General features: G+C 31.4%; 1 protein-coding gene and 2 long non-coding RNA genes across 3 annotated transcripts; 2 read left to right on the top strand and 1 right to left on the bottom strand.

The window, feature by feature from the left end:
* Positions 1-2,449: 2,449 nt before the first annotated feature.
* On the bottom strand, positions 2,450-4,715 carry LOC145018206 (uncharacterized). Its single transcript, XR_013666880.1, has 5 exons — positions 3,539-4,715; positions 3,087-3,446; positions 2,912-2,983; positions 2,720-2,827; positions 2,450-2,641 (listed from the first exon to the last, which is right to left on the bottom strand). It is a non-coding gene; the product is annotated as an uncharacterized LOC145018206 (long non-coding RNA).
* A 1,978-nt stretch (positions 4,716-6,693) lies between these two features.
* LOC145018391 (uncharacterized) lies at positions 6,694-7,305 on the top strand. The gene is made up of 2 exons (XR_013666984.1): positions 6,694-6,801; positions 7,007-7,305. It is a non-coding gene; the product is annotated as an uncharacterized LOC145018391 (long non-coding RNA).
* A 1,688-nt stretch (positions 7,306-8,993) lies between these two features.
* On the top strand, positions 8,994-11,741 carry LOC145015453 (glutamyl-tRNA reductase 2-like). The gene is made up of 3 exons (XM_078973928.1): positions 8,994-9,433; positions 9,891-10,132; positions 10,501-11,741. Exons 1-3 carry the CDS (start codon positions 9,121-9,123, stop codon positions 11,611-11,613), a joined length of 1,668 nt encoding a protein of 555 aa, XP_078830054.1. The 5' UTR covers positions 8,994-9,120; the 3' UTR covers positions 11,614-11,741.
* The last annotated feature ends 2,584 nt before the right edge of the window (positions 11,742-14,325 follow it).

The following is a 14,325-nucleotide window of genomic DNA, read 5'->3' as shown; positions in this document are numbered from 1 at the left end:
GTTTCAGATGTCCTTTTTGTTGCATTTTGTAAGTATCTATATTTTGTTTAAAGATAAATGAATTAATTAGTTCTATGTTTTTTTATTTATTTAGATATGTATAAACAATTTCAATAAATTGGAATAAGAACTAGGAACTGTATGACACATATTAAGATTTGTATTGTCTTATTTAGGTTTGATATTTTATATCTAGATTTTGAATGATTTTATATTTAGATGCACAAGCAAAGGATATAAAAACACAACTAAACAAAATTCCGGTTTTTGTTTTTCTCTTTAGATGTAAGGTTTTGATGTTAAAACCTAAAGGTGCAAAATTTGTTGTTCGTGTGATTTGTATATTCTATCTATTTGTAATAGTATTATAGAATGGGTTATTTGTTTATTTTTATTATTACGATCTTAAACAAGAAAATTTGTTTACCTTTTTTTAGAACAGGCTTTCTATTTTTAAATATTTGGAATTATACTTTTTATATAAGAAAAGTTAAAGATATATTGTAACTATTCTATTTAGAAATAAAAAAAATATATTTTTCTAGACAAAAAATACATAAAAAATGATATATTTTCAAGAGTCTGTAAATTTTTTTTATAGATAAAAATATTATGTTTGAGTATATATTATTAAGGAAAACTATCTTATAATAAAGGATTAACTTGATTAATAAATGACTTTTCTAAACAAAATTATAAGAAAAAAAATCAAAGATAAAGATTCTTTAGTAGTTTCAAGAAAAAACTAAAAAGAAAAAGATGTTTGATTTTTAAGGTTTTTTTATTGGTTAAATTTGCATTGTTTTTTGAAAAAGTAAAATGTAAATAGTTTATTATAGATTGACTTTTAATAAAAGTATTTATAAGGTGTCTAAAGGGTGTCAATTTAGCAACACCGTTTTAAATGAAAGGTGTTTTCATTCCCTATAAATAAAGAAGACACGATACTTTAAATATGGAAGACATAACTTTTAAAGGACTGAAAATCTAAAATACTTCATTGTGATTTGTTTAAACATGTTTACTTGGATCACCAACAACAATATAATCTCCACCATTCAAAAAAAAATCTAAGGTCAAAATCGACTCTCCTTTTAAGACTTTGTCTTAAATTTTGTGATCCCATCAAGATGAATGTATTATAAAGTGTGTGTGTGTGTATATATATATATATATATATATATATATATATATATATATATATATATATATATATATATATATATATATATATATATATATAGTTTATAATACATTTATCTTGATGGGATCATAAAATTTAAAACAAAGTCTTAAAAACAAAGAGAATCGATTTTGACCTAAGATTGTTAAAGATCCATTCTTTATTAAAATAAGCATTTAATCATTAGCTTTTTTTATAACATTACTCTTTCCCATATATATATATATATATATATATATATATATATATATATATATATATATATATATATATATATATATATATATATATATATATATATATATATATATATATATATATATATTTCCAGTTACTTGACGGTTATAGTATTTATTTGTTTAAAAAAGTCAAATTTCCGAGTTTGACCGATTCGAGATTGTTTATACCGATCTCTAAAAAATCACATCGGTGCATATCCGATTCCGAGTACGATTACTTGACCATGTAACCCTAGTTTTATAACACTTGAAAATTGCAATATTGTTCTTTATGTCCATAAAAGTATTTTTAACCCAAGTGTGAGTAGCCTATAACCCAAAATCAACAAACGGGGGATCCAATACAGAAAAATCAAAGTAGGTATGAGCAGTTTGTCTCAAATCTCAATCACGTATCGGTACCGTACCGAATCGGTACTGAACCGTACCGAATTTAAAAATATGGGATGATACTTGGTACTCCAAATACATAAAATTCGGGAATCGATACCGCTGGTACCGGTACTAGTACCGAGTACCGGTTCCATTCCCGATACCAGTGATGTTAATTCAGTTCGGTACTCAGGATTAACTTTTGATCAAATTCGGTATTCAGGAAATCGGGAACGGTACAGGTCAGTACCGGTTCCGTCCCACGCTCATCCCTAAATCAAAGATCGAACTCGATCATTTTGATCAAGATTTGAATGAAAAGGTATACATTAATTTATGTATCTCCATCCTTTACAAATCACCATGTGCAAACTATCGATTATAAATCACGTAAAATAACATATATTAAGCACTATGAACACCAAAAAGAGATATTAAACAACGATTATTTTATATATATTTAAATTTTACTTTTAAGATCGATATGGATATGGATACGAGCACTCAACTAAACTATAACACACATGATAGTATGATGATGGAAGGGGGCTTTTATTTCCCGATAAGCTTCAATATTGGAGTTAGATTGTTGAATTCTTCATTAGACTCAAACGAAGCCGAAAAATTTTTTTTTTTTTTTTTTTAAATCGTCACTTCTTTTAGTTTATAGCTTTATCAATGGTTATCTTTTGATTGACATTTCAACAAAGGAAGAACCTTATTAGGTTCAAGAAATTTCATCAAACATTGTAGGCTTGAAACTCGTGATATTATCGGACACAATTTCATTGTAACCTAATCCATTGATGCTTCTTCACCACAACTAGCTTCTTTATCTTTAGTACTCCTGCAACATATATAACCACATAAAACAAATTAACCCCATTTATACATCCACCTTTTAATCAATTAAAAAAAAAATCACCTCACAGATTACTGATTGAATTAACCACATGGCTTTGATAACATTCTCACGTGGACCAAATATGTTCACTAATTTCTCCCCTCCAGAACCACCTGGATTTTTTCCAACCTGATCAAAATATTCTTTCATTTTAATCAGTCTACTCTATTTATTCATAAAAATAAAAATTAATAAACCATTAAAAAAAAAAACCTTTATCCATGCACCAGACTCCATTTCCATTCTCACATAACTACTCCCATAAATTCCATCAATATGAACAACCTGTATATATAAACAGATCACAAACAAAAATCAAACCTTCACAAAAACAAAATAAAAAAAATTCTTTTGAGCATATTTATTTATATAATTATATGTCATGCACCTTTTGGGCAGGGATGATCATTTGGTCATGGTATACAGTTGGTGGCATTAGAATTACTGGAAAACTCACACTGCTATATGTCTACAAACAATTATTCATAACCACATTAAGTATAAAAAATAAGCCAGAAAAAGAAATAGTTTTCAAAAAAAAAAAAGGTTAATTTAATTATATAACTGCTAGGATTTCATCTAGGATGAGTTCTTCAGCAGTTTGAACTTCTTCAACAGTTCCCAACAAGTCCAGATATGAATGACTATAAAGATTGGTTTCAGCATCAGCTATTAGCCCGATTGTGGCTTTTGAGGCTCTGTGAATCAGTTTCATTATTTCATATTCTTCCCCAATCGCTTTCACAAGCTGTCAATGGAAAAATAGCAGGATATGGTTTATGAATATGAATTGAGTTCTTGATATTTGTGGAATATTATGGAATTTGAGGTTTCACATACTTCTTTATTACGAATTCTGTATACTTTTCTGTCAAGTTTGGCCCCTGAAGCAACTGCTTCAGCTAGCTGTTGAGCTTTCCGAGTATTCTCTTCTGATAATCAGAGAAAAATGAAATTCTTCCAAGAGAATAACAGGTAAATCTCTCTGATACATTACCTCAAACACACAAATACAGACAAATTTATGCATTTATGGTTGATTTCTTCTTGATCAACATGTTTAGAACAAATGTGAGTGTTTGATACATGACAAACTTTCTGAAAACAATCTGGTTTGATACACCAATTACAACTTCATTGGTGACGAAATCGAACAATTAGATCAAAAAAAAAAACAGAAATTGATGTCAAATAACACAACAAAACGTAACTCTCTTGAGATCTAATCGAAATTCTCCATTAAACGTCCACAGAAAACAGAAAAAAATAATAAGAACATTCATCAACGACCTGAACATGGAATAATACAAAAACAGAAGAAATGGCGATGATTTGATACAATTTCCTAAAGATATTTTGAAGTTCTTACCGAAAATTTTCAAATAGCTGAGATCATCAGAGAGTTCAGTGGGAGGTTTCAGTAATGCTTTAGGCAATCGCAGATTTGGTTCTTCAATTTTGGCTTTCGCATATCTGTCTCCTACTGAAATTGGCTCCATTTTCTTAAAGAAGACGAACATGAAGAATGGCGAAGAAATTTGTGGGTTGCGTGAATACGTGATGTGATTTCCAGGGTTTTATACGGAGGAATCGAAGTAAAAAGAAAAAATGCGGGAAAATCTGTTTATCAATCGACATGGCACATAACAAGGTAATTTGCACTTACGTCCTTAGAGATATATGATTTGTTTACAATTAGTCCCTGCATATGAAGCGATTCAACTCTCGTTTCATCAGCTTCATCCATGAGACAAATCAAAAATCAAACAAAACCTATAAATTTCAAACGGGGATCATTATCGGGGTTCTATTTTTCTGATCTAATTGAAGAAAACCCTAAATAGAGATCGAAATCTACTATGGTAAATGTCGTGGTGTGTTTTCTCATGGTAGAAAGAAGAATGTTTGCTGGGATACATGAATAATTAGAGATGGATTTGATCACCATTGACGATTTGTGAAGCTTTTAAGGGCATTTGAGGTAGAGTTTAGATGTTTGTTTCTGTCTATATATGTGTTCTTCAATGACGAGGGTAGAGGAAAAGAGGGTGCATGATCAGAAAAATAGGGGCTTGTGGAGGAAAATAATAAAAACAAGAGGAATAACTGAAAGTTTCCTAGATGTGTTTAGCAAAATGTAATTTTATTTTGATATATAATAATATCTTATTTTTTATTTCAAGTATATTAAAAATTATAATAATTTATTTTTATTTTCATTGTGAATTTGTATTTTAAATTTTATTTATTTATAAAGACATTTCAGAGAAAAAAAAAAAAAAAAAACCTTCTAAGCCTCATAACTTTTTCGGTATTATATCAATGAAATTAATAAATATTTAAATAATATTATCATAATTTGATATATTCAAAATGCAATGTTGTAAATTCGAAAAATTGCAAACAATAAGCAAATTAAAGAAAAATTATTGTTGTTTATTACATGTAAGCCTATTAAAAATTAACACTTTTTATATTTAATTTTTACTATTTTTCTATTTTTAACATTACGAAAAAAAGTAATTAAATTTTATAGGTATCCAATATACAAAATAAATGTTTGCTCATCTCTTCATAACATTGATGCCTAATTCTTGACCTTCCATTCCTAGTCAACGCCACTAAGAAGTAAATCCTTATTTTACCACCTCTCTTATAATGATGCGATCACCTCAAAGTTTGTGTTGGTCGATGTTAAAATGTTGCCATTGACCATCTAGGTACAATGGCAATTGGTATCACCCTCGTGGTCCGACAAAAGGAGGTTCAAGAAGACCAAATGCAATGTCAACTATTTTTACCATTCTTTGGCTTGTTGTTATACGTTCAAGAATTCTTAATTGTAACTTGATCAAAGATGGTTATCAAGAGCCAATTTTTAGTTGAGTGAATGAGGGAGTTGATTTTCTTAGTGCCATGAACTCCATCTTTGGTCCACACATAATTCTTGAAATTGTAAATATAAAGCTCAAAGATCAATTTCAACAATAAACATTACATTGTGTACACGTGAACCTCCTAGTGTCGAGCCACGAGGGTTCGACCAATTACCACCTCCGCCTGAATGATAAATGACAACATTTTGTTATCGACTCATACAAACTACATATAGGGATGGTGAATCAGTGACTTACTTTTTAATGGCGTTGACAAAGAATAGAATGTCAAAAAACTTGTCCCAATGTTTTTATGGAGAGATTGACTTACAACTATTTTGTATACCGGATACCTTCAAAACTAAATTCCAAATAACTTTTAACCTACATGGTTTTAATTTGAATAAGCAATATTGGGCTAGCATATATAACTTTGGTTTTAGGAAGCCCATGCTACATGCTCTGCTACTGCTACATACTCGATCTTGATTCTTAACAATATGATGCCATATGTGGCCCAACGGTATTAGAAATTCATGGAACCAATCAGCAAAATATGGAGAATTCCAAGTCTTATTTGAGACAAAATTTGTAGATTTAGGATAATATAATAGGTGTGCAAATTAGTTGTTTTTAAAAAATCGATGATAGAAAAATAATTAAATTAAAAAGAAACATTATATATATATATATATATATATATATATATATATATATATATATATATATATATATATATATATATATATATATATATATATATATATATATATATATATAGACGATGTAAAATAAAGGAAATGGTTTCAATGCTTATTAGCTTACATGAAGAAACAAATATATTATTTGAACATAGGAATAATTTAAGAAAGGCATTTAAATGATGTTAATTTAAAGTATAAAATATATATATTTACTATTATACTATATATGAAATTAAACTCACATATTACCTTTATTGATTACAAAAATCATAAATTTAAACCCGGTGGATCTTTTTGGCACCAAAAAGCAAATAAAAGATTACGAATCTTATTGCTTTTTAGTAAAAGATAACATGTAGGCCACTATATAAGTCCAAATCATATCACCATTCACCACCATTCATTTTTCTTATAAACTAAACGGCTTGAGCATTTGGTTGTCTAGAGATGGCGATGACCAAGGCAACCACTTCAACACAAATCCAACTCATCATAATTCTCCCACTTCTTGCAAGCTTTCTTGGTAAATCTCATTTATGTTCTTTTTGTCAATGTTATATTTATGGAACCTTCATCTTTTTTCTCCAATAGAGCTTTTAAGGAGAAATATAAGACTATATAAGACACCTAGAAACAAAGATATTACTATGTCTAGTCAATGTCGGACTCTAAAAATAACGTTTTGGATTATTATGTCTAACTCTCTGTCTTTTTTGTTGTCTTACAAGTGTCGGGATCTACAATGAGCAACGAGGCTAGAAAGGGGTCGACAGACATCAATGTCACTAGCCATTTAGTGCAAATGCCAGAAACAATGAAGAGTAGTTGCCAAACTATACTGGGATTATGTAACCACAATTGCCTCATGGGTTGTTGCAATGAAAGATGTTCTAATCAATTCAAGAATGGCGTTGGGAAATGCCTAGAACCAATGCTTCCTAGGGCACCATGTTTGTGTCAATACACTTGTTAGAATCCACCAATATTTTTTCAAATTTGAAGATATTTCTCAACTTTTTATAAACTATTTAATACACTTATTGTATCATATCAAATAATATACCCTCTCCTAATCGATGCAGCAAAAGATTTTCACAGAATGTCGATCATTGCAAGAATTACAAAGAATTTTGACAGTCTAAATCTACATATACATTTGGACCATCTAATTAGCTATGTCAAAGAAAAGAATCATTTCATTTATTTTTACTTATTGAACTTAAAATTGTTGAAAGAATAAATCATAAACAATAAATAAAATAACAGTAAACAAAACTAGATGAATAAATTAATTAGCTAACGACTAACCCACTAACATGAAATAAAGAGTATTAGTCTATTATCTATTTATAAGCCTATGCGTGCTTTACTTAAAGGCTCTCGACCAATGTGGGACTACAATAGATAATTAAAGAGGAATTGAATATATAAACATTATGCCACTTTAATTTTCTTTGTTCCCACCAATGTGGGATAGGGATAAAAATGAGAAACCTTGAGTAAGGCTTTTCATTATATTCTTCATGTCATGTTCATACCTTAATATTTCCATCATCGAATATCATATTTACATTATTTTTAATATACATTTTAGACATATCATTTGTATTTTAGTAAATTTTAATAACATAAAATGTTTTAAAAATAACAAGAATAATAAATAAATATATATATATATATATATATATATATATATATATATATATATATATATATATATATATATATATATTTATATTTTAAACACATAATACAATATTAAAAAGTTATAAGAATCCATTTGTTCTAATATCATCTATCAATACTATACCCATGACGAGTAACAAGAAATTGGCCAATAAGATAATAAACGATCGCGATGCGGATACGGGATACAATTGACATAAATGATATATTCTCTAACTGCATGTGATAATTAGGGGTAACCATAGTGAATCAAGAAACTGAGAAACGGACCAAAACCGAAACCGAAGCAAAACTGACGTTAGTGTTTAAAATATTTAAAAACCAAAAAATTTGTTTCAGTTTCGGTTTTTACTCAGAAATCGATCCATCCAAACCAAAAAACTGGCACACACACACATGAAACCTACAAGCCGCTGCCGACACTCCAGTATATGGGTTGAATCTGAGAAACCGGAAAACCGCCAAAATCGACTCTAGAACTGGAGAAACCAACCCTATTGGGTTGTGAAACCAGAAACCAACCATTTTCAGTTTGGGTTTAATTCTGGATCTAAAACCGATCAAAACCGACCCATACACAATCCTAGTGATAGTAACCAAAGGCAGAATAAAATTGATATTATAAATGATATATTCTTTAACTACAAGTCAGTATGATTACAAGTTAAGTTATGATGACAAACTCTGATAGTATCAAAAGGACCCCTTCTTATGTTTTGAGATGGTTAAGCAAACGGACTAACGGTTCAATTAATGGAACAACGGTCACTAGTAGCAATCAACGAAGGACTTAAATGTAATTTCACCTGGTTCATAGTGGAACAAATGTAAGAAGAATTTTGTTAGCAACAAAAGTGCAAAGTGAAATATTTTTCAGGGACTGCTTTTGCAAATCAATGGAATAAAACTTGGTCAACTCCAACAAAAAGTCAAACAGTCACGTTCTCGAGGATGAATTCTTCTGTTCTAGTACTTCTTGAAAAGCAGGCGTGTGGGGGCCTAACGACAAACACCTAGTCAAAAATGCCGCACCATTTCATATTCAATCAAATTGACAGATTCTGTTCAACTAATCCTCTCTATTTCTTCAACTTCCCCACATCCACCTAATTTGATCTCAATTTCTAGGGTTTGTTAAGGTCTCTGGGTCTCCATAATGGTGGTGGTTTCGAGTCTTTTCATCAATTCAGCAGTTCTTCCTGATTCCTGTTCCAATTCCAATTCCAATTCCGACACGATGATCAATCTCCATAGTAATTCAACCGCATCTTCTTCTTTTCCTTATGTTGGTTCTCGGATTCGCGTGAATTTTAAGCCAGTTAGTGTTGGGACATTGAGTTATAATGGAAAATCACGATATGTAAACCTAAAATGCGAGGCAGCATCGGATTCAGGATCGAGATCGGAATCGGTATCGAATTCGTCCAGTTTTTCTGCATTTGAGCTTCTCAAGACGTCTGCTGCTGAAAGTGAGTTTTCCGTTTTCACTTTATTTTACGCCTGTTGTCATGTTTTGTGATCACTAAATGTAGACAAAATTTCTCTTCATGCAATCAGTTGACCTAGATCAAATTGAATTATTGAAAGACCAAAATTTCCTGAAGTATTTTATGAACTTATGATCATTCCTTTTTTTGTCCGATCCTTTTCTTTTGTCCAAAGGAAAGCATAATTCTGAAAGAGCTGTTCTTATAAAATCTTTTCATGAAAGCATATATCTATTATTCGAATGATTGATTCTTCTATCACTTTCATATGGTTCTCTTTAGAAATATGCGGATATGGATCTGCACTTTAGGAGATGAATTCTGAAATTTCCAAAGCAATTCATGTGATCCATATAATCTGATATCATAGACAAATAGAAGTATATTTACTTTTTGATCTTTAGTTAATTATAATCATACCTTTTTCTACATTTTGCAGGATACACAAAGGAAAAAAGTGGTATTATGGTGGTGGGCCTTAGTTTTCACACAGCACCAGTTGAAATCCGTGAAAAACTTTCCATTCCAGAAGCAGAATTGCCTCAAGCAATCACTGAATTATGTGCCTTGAATCATATAGAAGAAGCCGCTGTTCTTAGCACTTGCAACAGGATGGAAATATATGCAGTAGCCCTCTCCCAACATCGTGGGGTTAAAGAAATCACCGAATGGATGTCAAAAGTACTTACCATATACCAATATACATATCTTTCTTTCTAGTGGACAAACAATGTTACTTATTAATAGGTTACCTGTTAACATGTTAACCCTTAACTGTTAACATGTTAACCCTTAACTTAACATGCTAACAGTTAGTAGTTAATTCTATTAAATGTTTAATGTTAGCAGTTAACATGTTAACAATTAACAGATAAGTTAACTATTAACAGTTAATATGCTAACTGTTAATAGTTAACAGTTAACTCTGTTAAATGGCTACATTTAACATATTAATTGTTAAATGTTAACCGTTAACGGTTATGTTACCTGTGTTATGTGTATTTTATGTGTTGTCTTTTATCTAACGATATTTAACATTCCTTTTGCAGATTAGTGGGGTTCCAATTTCCGATATACGTCAGCATCAATTCTTGCTATACGAAAGAGAAGCCACAAAACACCTATTCGAGGTATCTTCAGGGCTCGATTCCTTGGTTCTTGGAGAAGGTCAAATTCTTTCTCAAGTCAAACACGTTGTAAAAGTGGGTCAAGGAGTCCCGGGGTTCGATAGAAAAATCAGCGGGCTATTTAAGCATGCAATCACAGTTGGAAAACGGGTCAGAACCGAGACCCAAATCTCATCCGGGTCGGTTTCCGTCAGTTCAGCTGCCGTGGAACTCGCCCAAATGAAGCTTCCGGAACATTCTTTCGCTTCCGTAAAAGTTCTAGTAGTTGGGGCCGGCAAAATGGGAAACCTCGTCATCAAACATCTAATTTCAAAAGGCTGCAAAAAGATTGTTGTTGTGAATAGAACCGAAGATAAAGTGTCAAAAATACGCGAAGAATTTGATAATATCGAGATTGTTTATCGACCATTATCGGATTTAACCTCGTACGCGTCAAATTCGGATATTATTTTCACGTGTACGGCTTCGGAAACCTTAATTTTCACAAAAGATCAAGTCCGAGGATTCCCCGTGAATCAAAGGTTGTTTATAGATATATCGGTTCCAAGAAACGTGGAGTCATGTGTATCGGATGTTGAAGGAGCTCGTGTTTATAACGTGGATGATTTGAAGGAAGTGGTGGAATCCAACAAACGGGAAAGGTTCCGGAAGGTTGTAGAAGCTCGATCGATCATTCTAGAAGAAGTGAAAGAGTTTGAAAGTTGGAAAGATTCTTTAGAAACAGTGTCGACAATCAAGAAACTTAGAGCATATGGTGAGAGAATTAGAGCGAGTGAAATGGAAAAATGCTTAGAAAAAATGGGTGGGGAATTATCGAAGAAAAATCAGAAAGCGATTCATGATCTTAGTAAAGGGATAGTGAATAAGATTCTTCATGGGCCTATGCAACATTTGAGATGTGATGAAAATGAAGGTCGGGATTTGGATGACATACTTGAAAATATGGAGGCGTTGAACCGGGTTTTTGGGTTGGAGGTGGAGGTTTCGATATTGGAGGAGAAGATCCGGTCCAAAATGGAGAAATTTCAGATTTGAATTAGTTTATGTGATTTATATTTTTTTCATTACTATATTTGGTAATGATAATTTTGAGGAAATGGAAGAGTAAAATCCAGTGTTCTTTTGATTTGAATCATGAATATAATCAACATTTTTAAAGATCACATTTATTCGTATATATCAAAGGCCTTCTGACCTAATTTAATATTGTGTTTGTCTATTTTTCTTAAGCTCAACCGTTACTCTTGTTGGGACATAAGTAGATTCAAGAGTAGCTTAGAAATAAATTATATTTGTCGCTAAAAAATATATATGTTTTATTTTTATTTAGATGTGTAGGATTAATTAACATAAAACAACAAACTTTCTTTTTTCTATTTTTTATATTTACTTAATGATTTTGTAATTATAAAATAAAAAATGGTCACTAATTATTACTATACTATAAATGATCCTAGAGCTCGTACCACCCTCTTCCTTAAAACTCCATTTTTAAGGCTGTAAACGAACCAAACGTTATGTGGATCGTTCGACAGAAAATTCGTTTATATCCGTTTATTTAGTAAATGAACACAAATTCTCGTTCGTTTAGTTATTAAATGGACGAACATGAACAATGGTCTTATTCATTCATTTATGTTCGTTCGTTTTAGTTAACTTATATTCATATATGTTCAATTGTTTTTTATTACATTACTATATTATATGCTTGTTTATGTTTATATAGGTTCAATTATGTTTGTTTACCTTGTTCACGGACATGAACAAGGTAATTTATTAAATGAACGAACATGAACAAGAAAACTCATTTGCGTGTTCGTTTGTAGTTCGGCTAACTTAAACGTAGGAACATGAACAAGTCATTGTTCTTGTTCATTCGGTTCGTTTACAACCCTATCCACTTCCTCACCCTCTTTCCGACGACTTTGCACCACTCTAATCCCACTCATCCAATCTCCTACTTCCATTATTTCTTTCGTACATTCTAATTCTCTCTCCTTCTCATTAACACACACAAATAACCTTTTTGGTTGCAAATGCAAACACATTCACACGCAACAAAAACCTACAACTCATACATAACCAATATACACACAAAATTAAATACACACATGGGTATACATAAACTCATTAAAAACCTACAACTCGGATACACACTTACACACACTAAAATCTATTTTTTTAAACAAACAAACAAAGCTCATATATATATATATATATATATATATATATATATATATATATATATATATATATATATATATATATATTAAAGATGGCCACATTTATGAATAGTGAAGTTGACAACTGTTTGGTAAGAATGGCCCTTGGATATGTTGTTTCCGTTTTTTTTGTACCTGGGTATTTTATGGAAATATCTACATTCTTATATACACGTGTTGATCATCGTTTAGTTTATTCGCTTCCGGATCCTTCCCACCGCCTCCTTATCCAATCTCTAGATCCTTCTAGCTCTGTCCCTTATCCCGTTCCCTCGCCCAATCACATACGCTTGCTTCCACCGCTTTCTATTTGTTTCAGTCTTTTCGAGACGATCGCTCTCGAGTTCCACCACCTCTCTGCCCTAACCTTCTTTCAGACTCTATAACAGCCATCAGCCACAACCACAAACTCCATACATAACTTTCAGGAGCCGAAGGAGCGAAAGAGATACGGTATGTACACGAAGCTTTAAAATATATACTCACTTTCTCCTGCATCCCATTTCTTTAGATGCGATTACGCGCTCCAACAGACATCATTTGTATTAAATCCCATTTGATTTTTCAAACATCTTAATTGGAAGTTTCAACTCTTCATCTGGCCATAATGTACTTGTGAAATAGTCGATTGCATCTCCTATACGTAAAAACTAAAACCGTTAGTGTCATCGAGGATAAATTTCTTACAGGTAGACATACAACACAGAGGAAGTGGATTCACCGGATTCCCAAATCCGCTTACACAAAAGTTGAAGTGGTTTCACCGCTCTCTTTGGTGATCGGACGATGCTCCTATATAGTGCTCGAATGATGTTACTATATTCGTCGTCCCGCCTCAATCATCGTCGTCGTCTGAGGTCTCTGTTCACCGCCCCTTTCGTGACTCCATTAGTCAGGGTTATGCTGACAAAGCAAGAATTTGTTGCACAACATTAATGTTGTAAAGTTTGGGTTTTAAACATACATGTAGTGGTTGTTTGACATTGTTTTTCAAATTATTTTATTAGGTTATTGGCTTTTCAAAAAGCTTATAAGCTAAAAAAATGTTTAGATTGTTGAAAAGCATTTTTCAAACAACTTTTTAGATAAGCAAAATAAGAGAGTTTCAAAAAACTATAAAATTCTACCTTTTTGATGACTTTTAGCTTTTTAGATTTTCCTATCATTTTTTATCTTAAAAAAACTAAGTCAATCACTTTTTAGCCAACTTAATGATTTTTTTAACTTTTTTAACCACGAAAGCTAAACCAAACACTTTTTAACTACTTATTTTCAAAAATCTATAAGCAAATAATCGCTTTTACTAAAAGCGGCTTTGAGATTATAAAGCACTCCCAAATACACCCGTAGAGAAACAAAAATAGAGATAGAAAAGAGATTCATGTCATGTGAAGAGGGAGAGATATTTGTTGATTTTATCATTTTATGTGAGATCGACGGAGAAGATTGGAATGGGGTCATGGGGTGAACACACACACACACACACACATATATATATATATATATATATAGAGAGAGAGAGAGA

This window comes from Lactuca saligna, chromosome 9 (assembly GCF_052625555.1).
Source record: "Lactuca saligna cultivar CGN05327 chromosome 9, ASM5262555v1, whole genome shotgun sequence".
Taxonomy (NCBI): Eukaryota; Viridiplantae; Streptophyta; class Magnoliopsida; order Asterales; family Asteraceae; genus Lactuca; species Lactuca saligna.
The sequence above is the reverse complement of the archived record's forward strand: the minus strand, read 5'-3'. Positions and strand labels throughout refer to the sequence as shown.

Bases quoted from the DNA above. Each gene is read 5' to 3' on its own strand.
- LOC145015453 (XM_078973928.1), top strand. From the start codon at position 9,121: ATGGTGGTGGTTTCGAGTCTTTTCATCAATTCAGCAGTTCTTCCTGAT. The intron at 9,434-9,890 runs GTGAGTTTTCCG...TACATTTTGCAG, and splicing joins CAAGACGTCTGCTGCTGAAA to GATACACAAAGGAAAAAAGT. The intron at 10,133-10,500 runs GTACTTACCATA...TTCCTTTTGCAG, and splicing joins TCACCGAATGGATGTCAAAA to ATTAGTGGGGTTCCAATTTC.